Genomic DNA, 16389 nt, shown 5'->3' on the forward strand with positions numbered 1-16389 from the left:
TCCAACAGCGATTTTGTAGTTTTCAAGTATATTTCGTGTTAAACTTGGTTTTGTATATAATCATATCTATATGTAAGATACAGAATTTTCATGCCCCTAAACATTTTTTGTTACTTTTGTATATAATTTTTTAAGGTTTTGCAAACACGAAACTACTTTTTAAGTTGCTAATACAAGGGGTGGTGATCCGTCCCTGTGTGTTAGGTAGGGAGTATATACGTTTTAAGGATTTACATTTGTAATGAAATAATAAAATTTCCGGTAGACAACTTCACAAAAAGTATATAATAAATAGGATATTCCATCTGTCTCGTGAAATATCATGTTTCTCTCATCTCGTGACGGGTGAAAAGAAGATATTTTCACGAAAATATCTTCTTTCCATATATATCTTCCAATATAGCCCCAATAAACCCTATTATTAATTGTGTCTGCCAACGTTGCTTATACCAAAACAACTCATGATTTGTATTGAAATAATAGTTTATTTGGACAAAACATTAATTTGCCCAGTATTGTTTACAAATACGAGTAACAAGGTATTAATCTCATTTGATGGCAAATGCGCAACATCTAACAGAACATTCTTTACAATGCAGCATACGACAGCTGTAGAACCTACAGAAAACAATAAATCCACCCTAATTCATAATTTCAGTTGGCTATAGTACAGCAGCCAAACCATTGTTAGATAACATTGGACAGTTTTCGGCTAACTCTGGATTAACACACACATGATTAGGCGGTCGGGTGGTCCGAGACCCACAGACACTCGGCGCAGAATCATAAAATCAAATCGAAAGGAGCCCTCTGTTCACGTTCGTAGCTGTATATTCGTTCATTCACAAATATAGACCTATGTCCATTTTGACCTACGAAAGGATTTTCCCCTCATAGTCGAAATTCTCTTTTTCATCAGACAGACTTAGAGTTACGAAAGGCTCTATTCGCTCTGCAAGAGATGGACTTACGAAGGACATTTATCTCTGTATGAGCTAGAGTTACGAAAGGCTCTATTCGCTCTGCAAGAGATGGACTTACGAAGGACATTTATCTCTGTTTGAGCTAGAGTTACGAAAGCACTGATTTCTTTTCTTTTCTTTTCTCTATTAAGGTAGCATTGGAATGGCTCATTTTCGATTTCATCTTAATCAGTGCTGTGGGCAAAGCCTACCTTGTAAACATGGCCGCCAGGGTTGACGGCAAGGCACGAGACTTACGGATAACTCCACCAACTAGGCACATCTACTATCGTACATTCCACAGTCGCCATATTGCAGGACACTTATAGGAACATCGGCACTAAGGAAGGCGAAACAGTGGGTAGAGAGTTTGAAAATAAATATAATCCACGAGTGTTGAGGCTCCATGGCAGTCAGCAGTTGATGGCGACCAGCAGATTACAAAGACGGAAGAAATACAGCGATTTTATGTAGAAATCCAAGTCCAAAACACAAGCTCTGTATTGGGAACCTCATCCGAAGCGATCACATAAGCCCAATATTTACGAATGTCACATCCTGACGGTCGCTCCACAACTGTACAACGCTAAGTTATCTCGGGTAGGAGAGGACACTGTAACCACATGGGACAATGTCTAAGTAATTTTGATAATTAATCCAGTACATGTCATCGTATATTGGTATATATTACACAAATAGTGGAGAGCTTCACCTTCAGGCACACTCGTACGTCACTTTGCCAAGACCAGTTTACGTCTCCTTCCCGCCGCCTGTTTCTGAGGCTTTTTGTCTCTTCTTGGCCTTGGCGGTTATCTTCTGTCTCCTGTGCGCTGTGTTGGGGGAGGGAAGAGGCACGACTGGGGAACCGTCTTCCGGAGATGACGGTGTGCCAGGCGGAGTCAACGTTGCCTGCAGCTTCTCCTCTGTTAGGTTTGCTTCTGTGAGTCGTGCTTCCACTCCTTTCCCCTTCGTCGGCACAGCCTTCACCTCGCTCGGAGGCTCCTGTAGTCGTGACTCAACCTCAGCATCTTTCTCTTGGATGACAGGAGGGTGACCAGGATGCCTCCGCCCCGACGACTGCTTGGGCGACCCTGCCGGTAACTTGGGCAACAATCCATCCATGGACCTCGAGAAGGCCTGGAACTTGCCCTTCAGTCCCTCCTCCTTCTTCTCCTCAGTCGACGGTTCCTCATCGACTTCCTGTATTTCATCAAACGTCACTGGTTGCGTCTTGTAGCGTGCCCCCGACCGCTTGGTGCGCTTCTGACGCCGGACGGAGGAGGACAGCTCGGGGTGGAGGTGCAGACGGGACAGACGCTCAGGGAAATGAGTCTCAAAGTTGTACAGGGGATCGTGCACCTTGGCGGGAGAAGACATTCTCCCAGCAGGTGGCGTCACAAAGGAGTCAAAGGTCAATCAGATGCTGCAGACGTCAATCCTTCAAGTGATGACGATTACTTGGCCTCCATACTGGATCTGGAACAAAGAATGGATTATCACCATGGTGCTTGATTGTTTATACATCGTGATTCAATACTATTTTCATTAGAAAATAAAATCTCATAATAAATAAATTAATAAATTGATTGGTAAGCGTACGCCGAATTAAACTCGACAATGACCATTCTTGAGAATGAAAGTACATCTATCTATCGTGAAATTGTTAAATGCCTAGCCTGGCGCTATGTCTTTGTGTTGTACACAATGTGCACCATCCGGAAACCTGTCACATCCACAAGCTGTAAATGTGTGTCCAACAGTTAAAACATTAGTTCAGACAGGACACACAATCACGACATGCTATCTACACATTAAAGGTGATTCATGTGACAGGATGACAGCGCAACCTGCTTCTCGGTATAAAGCGTTATCTGCGACTTCAAGATAAAAACAAAATACGGGCAGAACCTTTGATGCTGATAAGTGTCAATCTTATATCTCGACCAACGGAAATAGCACTAGTACCGGTCCAGCGGGCGTGAAGAATCATTGACTGCGCACAGGGTGTGCGCAGAGACCGATAGTGGTTTATACGGCTTGCGTAATGGAGTAACCGTTTCCAGCTGCGGAAGAGGTCAAGGCCGGGTTACCCCGGCGAACCCCTTGGCTGAACTATATTGGTGAAGCTTGAAACAGGCAGCCTTGGGGCTAGACTGCCGTGATCTACGCCAGATTGGGCCGGGACGATACAAAATATCCTTCGTGGGATAGCCAAAGACTTGCACAAGTCTCAAAGGCAATAATTATTAGTTTAAATCATAATTTCTAGATTAGGCAATTGTAAGAACCAGTTGTCCCTGTAAGAGACTGGTTTACTGTCCACATATAAGACTTGCCTATTAAGAGGATAGAATTACCACACATCCATGGACTTTTCTTTCAGTACAGCCTTGGAGCAAGGCTAGTGATAGCTAAATATTAAACTATAAGAGACGCATGATTTGGTTGGTTGGTTTGTTGTTTAACGCCGCACTCATCGATATTCCAGCTATATGACGGCGATCTGTAAATAATCAAGTCTTGACCAGACAATCCAGTGATTGACATCATGAGTATCAATCTACGCAATTGGGATCGATGACATGCATCAACCAAGTCAGCGAGCCTGACCAGTGACCACCCGATCCCGTTAGTCGCCTTTTACGACAAGCATAGTCGCCTTTTACGGCAAGCATGGGTTGCTGAAGACCTATTCTACCCCGGATCTTCATGGGTCAAGAGACGCATGAGAACAGATAGACTAACATCTAGTCTCTGAATTGAAATTCTATTCAGATTTTCTCTTTTTCTAGGTCTGCTCAATTATTATTGAATATATACTAGTCCTCCAGATACTTTCTTATTACAATAGTTATACTGTCATGGAATGCCACTTACTAAAGTAACATTAAAGACTTCATTAGTGTTTAACTTTTTGTGAGTAGTATGCAACAGCAACGATCCCAAATAATCTCTTCATGTTTAAACTAACCCGTGAAGATTCGGGGGTAGCATAGGTCTTCAGCAACCCATGCTTGCCGTAAAAGGTGACTATGCTTGTCGTAAAAGGCGAGGAACGGGATCGGGTGGACAGGCTCGCTGACTTGGTTGATGCATGTCATCGATCCCAATTGCGTGGATCGATGCTCATGATATTAATCACTGGTTTGTTTGGCCCAGACTCGATTATTTACAGGCCGACGTCATATAGCTGGAATATTGCTGAGTGCGGCGTTAAACAACAAACCAACCAAAATCATTTTTAAACTGAAGTAATACAGACTTGCTTATGGGCTTCGGTTATAATTGTTTCAGTGTCTGTATGAACATAATGAAGAACATAAAGCAATTGCGAGAGATAAAGATAAAAACGTATTTGATATTTAATATAGGTATTAATATTCCTAACTAATCTTGGCAAAAACCATTGTTGGGTTGGGCGATATATATTTCCCAACTGCTGACGCAAGTGGTATTTCCCGGACAGAATCAAGTTACGAAGACTCGATAATAGGAGAACTCACATATTATGACTGGATCTAGTCTCTCAGACCCTGGAAAATAAATTCAAACATGAGTCCAACTCAAGGCTGTTTTGGTTTGGTAAGTCTAGATTTCCTCTGCACACAGCGATATATACATGTACACGTGCATGCATGTCGCAATATTAGTGCAATAATCTAGAACGCGACGTTAAACCCCATTCCATCTCACCTATTTACTTCAGTGTACATGTGAACAGATACAGCGCCGTCCACCAGTCATAAGGTAAAAGATCAAATGCACACTACACCATCGTTTCGAGTGGTGATACCTACCCTATACTTCTACCAGTCAGCAGTTACCATGGTTACTAGCCACTGTCCGTCGTTGCTGGGACCGAGAATTCAACTAGACAAAATAGACGGAATTGGAGTCACCGTGAGACATAACCAAACTATTTGCTTGTACTCGAAATAGGTTCGGATTCTTCAGCGTCTTTCGTAAATATTCCTAAAAGAACAGTAACCATCAACGAAACGCGGTTCCATGTGAGAAACTCATTGTCGATGTTATAACCTACACAGACACTGACATTGCAGTCAGACCCTGAACTCGCGGGGTGTATGTGATCAACTGAAGACACACTGGCAGAATGTAATCATTTAGAGAAACTGAGAGAATGTAATTATCTAGAGACACTTATACAATGTAATTATCTAGAGACACTGATACAATGTAATTATCTAGAGACACTGATACAATGTAATAATTCAGGGACACAGAAACAATGTAATCATCTGGAGATACTGATACAATGTAATCATCTAAACACACTGACAGAATGTAATCATCTAGAGACACTGATACAAAGTAATCATCTGGAGAGACTGATACAATGTAATCATCTAGAGACACTGAGAGAATGCAATTATCTAGAGACACTTATAAAACGTAATTATCTAGAGACACTGATACAATGTAATCATCTAGAGACACTGATACAATGTAATCATTTAGAGAAACTGATACAATGTAATCATCTGGAGATACTGACACAATGTAATCATCTTGAGATACTGATGCAATGTAATCATCTAAACACATTGATACAATGTAATCATTTCGAGGAACTGATACAATGTATCATCTGGAGATACAGACACAATGTAATCATCTTGCAATACTGATACAATGTAATCATCTTGAGATAGTGATGCAATGTAATCATCTAAACACACCGATACAATGTAATCATTTAGAGAAACTGATACAATGTAATTATCTGGAAATAATGATGCAATGTAATCATTTAGAGAAACTGCTACAATGTAATTATCTGGTGATACTGACACATCTTGAGACCTTACTACAATGTAAACTCCTGGAGACACTGTCACAATGTAACCCCCTGAAGACCCTGCTACAATGTAACCTCCTAGAGACACTTCTTCAATGTAACCTACTGGAGACACTGCTACAATGTAATCAACAAGATACACTGCTACAATGTAAACTCCTGGAGACCCTGCTACAATGTAACCTCCAAGAGACACTGCTACAATGTAACCTCCTGGAGACACTGCTACAATGTAATCAACAAGATACACTGCTACAATGTAAACTCCTGGAAACACTGCTACAAAGTAACCTCCTGGAGACCCTGCTACAATGTAACCTCCTGGAGACACTTCTTCAATGTAACCTCCTGGAGACACTGCTACAATGTAATCAACAAGATACACTGCTACAATGTAAACTCCTGGAAACACTGCTAAAATGTAACCTCCTGGAGACACTGCTACAATGTAACCTCCTGGAGACACTTCTTCAATGTAAGCTCCTGGAGACACTGCTACAATGTAACCTCCTAGAGACACTGCTACAATGTAATCAACAAGAGACACTGCTACAATGTAATCAACAAGATACACTGCTACAATGTAATCAACAAGATACACTGTTACAATGTAACCTCCAAGAGACACTGCTACAATGTAACCTCCTGGAGACACTGCTACAATGTAATCAACAAGATACACTGCTACAATGTAACCTCCAAGAGACACTGCTACAATGTAATCAACAAGATACACTGCTACAATGTAATCAACAAGATACACTGCTACAATGTAATCAATAAGATACACTGTTACAATGTAACCTTCAAGAGACACTGCTACAATGTAACCTACTGGAGACCCTGCTACAATGTAACCTCCAAGAGACACTGCTACAATATAACCTCCTGGAGACACTGCTACAATGTAACCTCCAAGAGACACTGCTACAATGTAACCTCCTAGAGACACTGCTACAAGGTAATCAACAAGATACACTGCTACAATGTTACCTCCTGGAGACACTGCTACAATGTAACCTCCTGGAGACACGACTACAATGTAACCTCCTAGAGACACTACTACAATGTAATCAACAAGATACACTGCTACAATGTAATCAACAAGATACACTGCTACAATGTAACCTCCTGGAGACACTGCTACAATGTAACCTCCTAGAGACACTGCTACAATGTAATCAACAAGATACACTGTTACAATGTAACCTCCTGGAGACCCTGCTACAATGTAACCTCCTGGAGACACGACTACAATGTAACCTCCTAGAGACACTGCTACAATGTAACCTCCTAGAGACACTGCTACAATGTAATCAACAAGATACACTGCTACAATGTAATCAACAAGATACACTGTTACAATGTAACCTCCAAGAGACACTGCTACAATGTAACCTACTGGAGACACTACTACAATGTAACCTCCTGGAGACACTGCTACAATGTAACCTCCTGGAGACACTGACTACAATGTAACCTCCTGGAGACACTGCTACGATGTAACCTCCTAGAGACACTGCTACAATGTAACCTCCTGGAGACACTACTAGAATGTAACCTCCTGGAGCCACTGCTACAGTGTAACCTACTAGAGACACTGCTAGAATGTAACCTCCTGGAGACACTGCTACAGTGTAACCTCCTAGAGACACTGCTACAATGTAAAACCTCTACTCAGCATTCAAGACTGCTGTATGATCCTCCAGAAAACGTGATGCAACAGGCACCAGTTGGACTAGTGGGGCTGGAACTTAAGTGTCATTTTCTTCCCTCAAATCAAGATATAGCGTCAACATATGTGTGTGTGTGTGTTTCAGTAGGTTACTCGGGCAGCAGCAGCAGCAGCAGCAGCAAGTAACAGCAATAAAAGTAGTGGTAGCAGCAGTAGTAATGGAAGTATTTGCAGCAGTAGCAGTAGTCGGAGTGGATACTCGCTTGTAGGTTTATTGTGAATACAAACAAACTGAAAATAACCTGTTCAGTCCCAGACACGAAACCATCGATAGTGTCACATCGATTGTGTCACCTTTAATATTGTATGTCTCCAGCCATGCTGTGCCATTTAGTCCTTGCACCACTAACAGAAATGTAATTCTCAACGTAGACTAACATCTAGTCTCTGAAATGAACATATCGTGCATAAAAAAAAACAGTTGTTCAGTTATCTTGATAAAAATATAATAAAAAGGAGCCCAGTGACTCTCTTCATTTTCCTGATACTGCAGTGATCTAGACTTGCCAAACATTATAGACTTGCATGGGCTGTATTTGATATATATTTGTATCAGGGTCTGTAAGACAGACTATTCTCAACGCAAACCAATGCACTACAATCCCATCATGTAAGCATGTAATTCCATGTTACAAGTGACAAAGATGCATTGTATTTTTAAAGACAGCCTGTTCGATTCTAAAGCTTTAGACTGCTGCCCCTTGCCTCACACATACCGTATTACATTGAGTATACTTCCCCGTGGGTAGTACACTCAAATAGTCGACAGATATATCAACGCAGCCCACAGCCTAGACTTGCACACGTCTCTAAGACAAAACATATTTGTTTAAATCATAATTTCTATATCATATAAATAAGAAGAACGCATTGTCTTTGTACGAGCTGTCCGCTAATCTAGACTTTCCTATTATAAGGATAGACTTACTATACGCCCATAGACTTCATTCAGTACAGCCTTGGAGCAAGGCTGCCCACTGCCAGGAGAAACGAGCAAGGTACACATCACGACCGACAGCTGCAGTAGCAAGTCAGTGTGGACCGGATCATCATCATGGTACTCTCTCCATGTAAAAGTGCCTTTGTTTGTTTACTCTGTCTCTGTTGTCGAACACTGCAGCCGATGGAGGAGTATGTGCGCCACAGAACGTGTAACAGTGTAGTGACAAGCGTTCAAGAACTTGGGGAAAGAGCCCGTCCTTGCAGATGGCTTCACCGCATGTTGAGAATGGGTTATACAATGTTAAATGTCGACAGCTCGCTTTACCCTGGTGTACCGAGGGGCTATAATGATGAAATAATGCGTTATACCAGATTGAGAAACCACAGGGTAGAGACATCCGCCATAACGCTTTAATGATATAAGTACTCCTCTGAGACTCCTAGCAGACGGGTAGGGCATAAACAGGCATGTACCAAGGTGATCGTGACCCTGATAATTTCACGTCTACGTTAAGGACTTATATAATCTGGGCCCCGTTCCACAAAACGATCTTAGCACTGAGAAGCTCGTAAATCCTATACATTAACAGAGTAACAATAGTAGTGCTAAGATCGCTTTGTGGAACAGTGCCACGTTCCCTAAAATGCTGAAAAACATTCTTGGGTTTTGCTCCAAAGATATATCGTAAAATACTGGATGCTCTGTAAAATGGCGTGTTTACCATGTATTAACAGGTATCGGTAACGGTATATTACCATGGGAATTATTTCTGCACATAATCAGACATTTATGAGAGTTATTTTGTTAAATGGACACCATTTGAAGGGTCTGCGTCAACACAGACCCTGATAGTATGGATATATTACTGCATGCCCTATATCAAGCACACCTCTGCGCTCAGAACCCGGAGCCGGTGAGGAACTATGCAGTATTGCGTTGTAGGATCTTGTAGACCTGACACAATTATGAACCCCTAGCTTCGTAATTAGCCTGGCTAAATCTAAGTGCTGTCGGTCGCATGTCTGTAGTGCATGCCTGTTAACATTGTCGCCGTGCATGTCGTCGTACACAGAACACTGATTCGACGCCTGTAAACCACACCACTTCTGTTAACCAACATGAATACGTTACAACGACACCCTTCACGGCGTCACACGCAACCAAACCTGCCATATCTGGAACCTATATCAGTCAATCGCGCCAGCCCCTAAACCGAGACAGAAACACATATATTCAATGCTGGATCAAGACGCTACCTTAAATTACAGTTGCGAGTTCTGTTACCTGTTGCGAGAAGTCGTTCCACACAGCCAAAGGGGTTCTGTCTGTACAAAATGTCAGTATATCCACACTTGAGATAAGGTTCAACCAAGCTACGCTTGTCAGCCGTGCTGTAACTGTCGTCTGCTACTATTGAGATAGACAATGTCGTCTGCTACTACTGCCACTGACAGCAGACGACAACACTGCCAGCGAATCTCCTCACGTGTCGCTCCAGCCAGTGCTGTACACTGACGGTTGATCGTATCTTTCTGACCCCACACCAGGTCTTATATTAATCTAAAACAACGGTGAGATCACCCCTCTCTCAGACGTGTGCACAACTCCGTGAAGGCTCCCGCTTTGCCCGTGATAGATAGATACTTCTCAAAACAAGTTAAGGAACACGATTCTTTTACATTACTACACCTTATCTGTCACGGCAGGACAGATTAATATTAATGTAAAAGAATCGTGCATTCTTGTAATTGTGTGTTGTATGTAATATACTAAATGCTCATTACATATCATACAATGGTAACAATACGATTAGCTATAACATGTTTAGAAACGGAAAAAAGGTTCCATCCGCTCATATCAATGGACGACTGATATGTGTTTATTGAAAAAACAAACGTATAATAAACGGATGAAATACGTTATTCCTACGCACAAGTGTGTTTAAATAGTTATATATTACGTGGACGCAGCCGATGCTGATTACGGAACAGTATCGTCAACCACACTAACAACAAAAGGATTTGTACATTACTGGTTTTCGTACACCTTACACGTATTGACGTCACCACTGAAATGGTATAATGAGTGAGTTATATAGTTTTTAAGCAATAATCCAAGCAATGGGCTTCACATATGGTGGGAATCGAACTTCAACTCTCGCCCGGCATGACAAATGAATGCCTATACCACTGGGCTACCCCCCCCCCCCCCCCCCCACACACACACACACACACACCTAGACTAACATTTTGTCCCAGAAATAAGAAATAAGTTATCTTATTTATAAATATATTTTACAAAATAAATAAAACAAAATACAAATGGGGTCCAGAACAATGCTTCATTTTAGGTCCTGAGGTAATCTAGACTTGCCAAATCATTCTAGACTGGAGTTGGACTCCTTTTTAATATATTCTCTATTCTCCACCCTTAATGACACCACGACAGTACTGTGATACAATAATCACTCACGTAAATACCAGTCATCTTATATCACTATCGTACTAAGAACAAAGCAATATATTCACCCCACAATACACCCACCGGGACGGTATTTTAACAATAACGGTATTTACTTGGATGTTAAAACTACTGATAATTACTATCTCTGATAACACCAGACACCCAGATCGACATAACCTCCTCGATATAGGAACGCAGACAGTAGAGGCAGTTGACACAGATAAGCCCTTACACAGAACGCGCCCTTCAACAGTCATTTACTCGAGTTAATCGCCCCGAGCCTTTAATAATTTTTTGTTCTAACAAATTATTCAACGAGCTGTGTTTTGCGTTGCAACTGTGTCTACATGGCGGAAATGCTCTTTGGCGTCGGCTAATGGCTAAAGTCCAAAAGTGCAGATTACTGCTTGTTTACTTGTGTTCGTTATCAGCGACACACAATACGCCATCAAAGCCTTGATTCATATCCTCACAGCCGACAGGAATTCTGTATATAACGGATTTGAAATTACCAACGTATGTAATCCCCAGTTATAAGTGGCGATCTCTGAACCCTATAACTACACACACTAATTTCAACACTCATTGGTACATGAAAGCGTGCCGCGTATTAAGTTTGCATTTACATAAGACTATGTAACGCTGTAAACAACAATATTTACTTTTCTCATAAGCAGCCACGCGACTGTGTTGAAAACGTGCCAACCGTCCGAGCATCCATGTCAGTGCGCAGGTTGAACTATGGCAGGCTAAAGGGTCGCGGGCCGAGCTGTTACTGGGATGTGGCAGGCGCCGTGAACACCGCAGGATTTATTGGCAATGGAGAATTGATAGAATACTTGCACAGGATATTAAAACTACTTGTTTGCGTGTGTGATGTGATAAAGTTACTCAAGAAACACGGCGGCCAAATTGTAATGTATCAACGTCATATGATTTGTTTTGGCGCATCTGTTTACAAGAACACTCTTGAATTATGTAGGTTTATTCTCCTTTTAATTAAAAACGCCATAGGGAAAAACTTTAATCCGCAGTATGTCTTTGAAGTTTACGATTGATTAATTATCCAAATTAGTCCCGCAAAAAATATGTGTCATATAATAAAGTAGCCTTGCTCCATGTCACTACTGAATGATAAGTCCATGTTTGTATAATAATTATTTAATAGAATTAGATCTTTAATCTTTAATAGGCAAGGGACGCCAGTCTTTTATAGGGACAACTTGTTATTATATATATACTCAAAGAATTATGATCGAAAAACATAATCATTTGCTGAGAGACCTGTGCAAGTCTAACAACATAGAGACAGAATGCGAGTATGAAGAAAAACTAGTATAATGTGGTCATTGCGGGACGTGCCTCTCTTACGTTCGTTGACACAACTCTGATGACTGGAGCAAGACTAATTTAAAGTAAAGGAATTGAAACATATTGTCCGGGAACATTTTTTATATACACATGTATATTATGAAAGTCAAAACGTACCTGCGCGTCATATAAAGTTTATTCAAAAAAGAAATCTGAAATTAAATAATGCGTCTTTTGATACATATTCCTGACGTCTCCTCTGTTACAAGGTTGTGATTCACATTTTGCACGTACATGTTTATGCATGACGCACAATTTGGATGTTTGTGTGTTTGTTGGGAGCTTGATGGGACACGTGTTGTTTCTAGTGTGAACAGCACACAATGTTTGTTTACCTATCAGGTGCTCATAAAAAAAAACTTTTTTGTTTAACCGTAAATAACGCCTAAGCAATACCATGGTTGAAATTCAACGTCTACGCGCCCTGGGTATGCTGCAAACAGGAATGGCGCAAAGTTGCCAGACATTTTAATGTTCATCGCAACACAATATCATCTCTTTGGAGACGTTACCTACAGCAGGGCAATACTCATTACTTGCCACGGACCGGTCGTCCACGTGTGAAGTCACAACAAGACCACCATATTTGGTTGGAATCGTACGCAACCGGTTGACGGAGCGCAACATCCGGCCCCGCCGTCCAGTGATATGCCCAGTTTTGCTTCCAAGTCACCTTCAGGGATGCCTAGCTTGGTGTAGACAGCATCTGGGTATGTCATTGAATTTGAAATCAATAAAATATTTATCAGACGACCAAATAACATTTTATTTTCAATAACATGACATTTACACCATTTTATGTGAAGCACAGTTACTTTTTTCCGTAAGTATATATCTGGAATAAATTCGCCAACAAACACCTACCCCACCCCCGAAAAATGGGCATCTCCTAAGTGCTGTACCAGCTCTAAAAGCAAGGCATGCACGCCGACCCCCCGGAGGAGCATTAATCAAGAAATATGATAGCTCTATAAGCTGGTACGCTGCATTTGAGCAATATCCCCAATGGGGTGTATCTAATATATTGTCAGATGTATTACATATTAACTATATTATTACAATCGGCTACATTCAATAGTCAGTGTATATACGAGTAATATGTTATCTGTCATGACACAGCTATAACCTAATGTGGGCGGTCGGGTAGCCTAGTGGTTAAAGCGTTCGCTCGTCACGCCGAAGACCCAGGTTCGATTCCCGACATGGGTACAATGTGTGAAGCCCATTTCTGGTGTCCCCCGCCGTGATATTGCTGGAATATTGCTAAAAGCGGCGTAAAACTAAACTCACTCACTCACTCACTATAACCTAATGTACATATCAGCTATATTTTGTTTATTGTTTTACGCCGCATTTAGCAATATCACAGCTATATGACGATCCGGGTTGGTCTTCAGCAATTGTTTAGATCGATGCTCATATTGACAATCACTGGAGTGATGTAATAGATGTAATATTGCTGAATGCGGCGATAAACAACAAACAAAGACACAGGTTAACCCGGTAAATCCACACATCGGTATATTCCAGACACTGTACATAGGATGTAATGTGTCTCGATGAAAAGGGTTCGTTAGAAGGTAGTCTAACTGTTCTGAGAATGCTATGCCCGTAACCCCTGCACCCATACTAACGGAGACCGCCTCCTTGGTCTAGTGGTAGAGCGTCCGCACGGAGAGCGGAAGGTACAGGGTTCTATCCCCTGCCGCTTCATACCAAAAGACGTTAAAAGATGCTACTTGTTGTTACCCTGTCTGGCGCTCGGCATTAAGGGGCTAAAACAAGGACTGGTCGCCTCGGAGTCAGTATACTGTGCCTGAGTGGGGTATTCATGTTAAACTGCGGCATGGTATCTCAGTGAGCTAGCACTATAAATCGGTATCAGTCCGGACTAGTACAAGCAGCCACACACACATACACGTGCATGCACGTCGCTATATAAGTGCAATAATCTTGGACGCGACGTTAAAGCCCATTTCACCTCACCTCACCTCACAACGATGAAAAATACTGTCGTAATACTGCCATATACCATGGTATATTTTCACATCAGCTATATTCTTGTCAGTGTACGTAATATGTTGACCCGTGAAGATTCCGGGGTAGAATAGGTCTTCAGCAACCCATGCTTGCCGTAAAAGGTGATAATGTTTGTCGTAAAAGGCGACTAACAGAATCGGGTGGTCATCCTCTCTGACTTGGTTGATGCATGTCATCGATCCCAATTGCGTGGATCGATGTGCATATTGTCAATCACTGGATTGTCTAGTTCAGACTCGATTATTTACAGACCGCCGTCAAATAGCCGGAATATTGCTGAGTGCGGCGTTAAACAACAGCCAAACCAAACCAAACCAAACGTAATATGTCGCGATGGGTGTCTTTGTGGGCTGTGTGAGAGAAGCAAAGATTTCAGGATGCTGTAGTGGAATGAGGACACTGGTATATGCCAACATTGGTAAACAATCAGGGAGGAAAGAAGTACATGGCTTTCGAAACACGTGTGACTACATGGTGCAAAGTCCGCCTTATTGCGCATCAACACCAATGACAGAATCTGAAAAAACGTCCCACTTGTGTTTTTCCAAAGTAAACAAATATTTATCTCGCCACCTTGCCACAGTTATCAATACTGGGTCCGGTTGGCACCGGGCCAATCTCTGACTAAGGGAGACAATCCTCCATGAAAACAAATCTCACCCAGTTTTGCAGATGTACTACGAATATATATGTCTTGTTTGTTTTCTTCTCTGATGTCAGGTCTAACGTGTGTGTTTGCGAATTCCAAACGTAACATGGTTCACTTTCTTGCACTTGAACTCACAGTAAACTTCACTGCACAGAGTTCTCTAAGTTGAGTAGAAGTAAGCAGGCACGCTTTAACGGGGGTCGTAATTAACACTGAACGTCAAAACGTTTGTTGGCGTTTATGTTGACAACTCCGCCATCTTGCACTACCCAGCTGATATGACGTGTGTCAACGGTAAATGGTGATTAAAGTACCGGTTAATGACCAGGACTGCAGGGTCAAGCGCCTCCTGAACCCCCCCCCCCCCCCCCCATCTGATGTCTTAATTATCCCCTCTCTTCGCACCGGTCACATCAATGCCCCTGGTCACTCGTCTGCCAAACCGACTGCTGGTCAACCAATTGTTTGTCCTTGGTCACCCACTCGCTGCTAGACACTGCAAGCGTTATCGCCAACGTGGTATTTAACCCACCTTCGCGAGGCAAGGGAGTTAACTCATGGTAAAAGTCAAGTTTCCACCCTTACCGAACTAGGGCTCGACCGTAGCGCCCCAGTGGCTATTACGTGTTTTGTCCATTCTATGTCCCTCCTATTGACCAATCAGATTCCACTTCTCATATCACTTGCAGTTGCTTCAAACAAAATGGCGGCGCCTGGTGAAGACGATCAAGATCCATATTGTGATAAAACGGGATTTGCTTCGCGAAGTGCATCAAATCACGTGACCACCTTGATTAAACACATGAAAAGATCTGGGATATATATGTTTACGCAAAATTCACAGAACATATGCTTTGCAAATCCTGCAATCGACCGAAATCTGCACGGCAGTTTACGAACCGGATGTCTAGTTCGTTACGCGATTTTGATTGGTCTATGCATAGGCTCGTAGGTCAATCCAAACTATGAGTCCATTATTCCAGCCTAATTTCGAAAGGGTGGAAACTGAACTTTTATAGTCAGTTAACTCCCTTGTCTCGCGAAAATGTATTTCACCCGTATGTTGTTAAAGGGTCTGTTTTAATAAGTGACATTTTTCGTTGATCTCACCAAATCCCCTTAACCCAAAGAACTAAATTACACCTTTTCCATGCATACCTAATGTAAATAACGGACACTAACCCTGACCAAGAGAAACCACAGAGCACCGACTCATCCTTACATCCGGGTAACCATGGAAACCAAACTTGGTAGTGACCATAAACCCTTGAAGCCAAAAGGTCAAATCTGGCACAGAAACCATGAAAATTGCCATCGCTGAAATACACAACCAGCTGCTCCTGTGGCAGCCAGGGGGCATAACTCTGCGCAGACAGGTGGTCCACGGGTGGCTCGTGACTGAAGTGA

The 16389-nt window shown here is 42.1% G+C and overlaps 1 protein-coding gene across 3 annotated transcripts in view; it reads right to left on the reverse strand.

Moving 5' to 3' along the window:
• Positions 1-485: 485 nt before the first annotated feature.
• LOC139474589 (uncharacterized) overlaps positions 486-16389 on the reverse strand; it is a 34778-nt gene continuing 18874 nt past the window's right edge. Inside the window, exons 1-2 of one of the 3 annotated variants that reach the window (XM_071257659.1) lie at positions 9744-10014; positions 486-2438 (exon numbers count right to left, since the gene is read on the reverse strand). In XM_071257659.1, coding sequence (XP_071113760.1) covers positions 1713-2339 — 627 coding nt within the window. In that variant the 5' untranslated portion in view covers positions 2340-2438; positions 9744-10014 and the 3' untranslated portion in view covers positions 486-1712. Of the gene's footprint in view, positions 2439-8444; positions 8697-9743; positions 10015-16389 lie in introns of those variants that run through there. The other 2 variants (XM_071257661.1, XM_071257658.1) reach the window with 2 other exon arrangements.

The sequence above is a fragment of the Haliotis cracherodii genome, unplaced genomic scaffold, assembly GCF_022045235.1.
Source record: "Haliotis cracherodii isolate W230 unplaced genomic scaffold, xgHalCrac1.p SCAF_3, whole genome shotgun sequence".
Taxonomy (NCBI): domain Eukaryota; kingdom Metazoa; phylum Mollusca; class Gastropoda; order Lepetellida; family Haliotidae; genus Haliotis; species Haliotis cracherodii.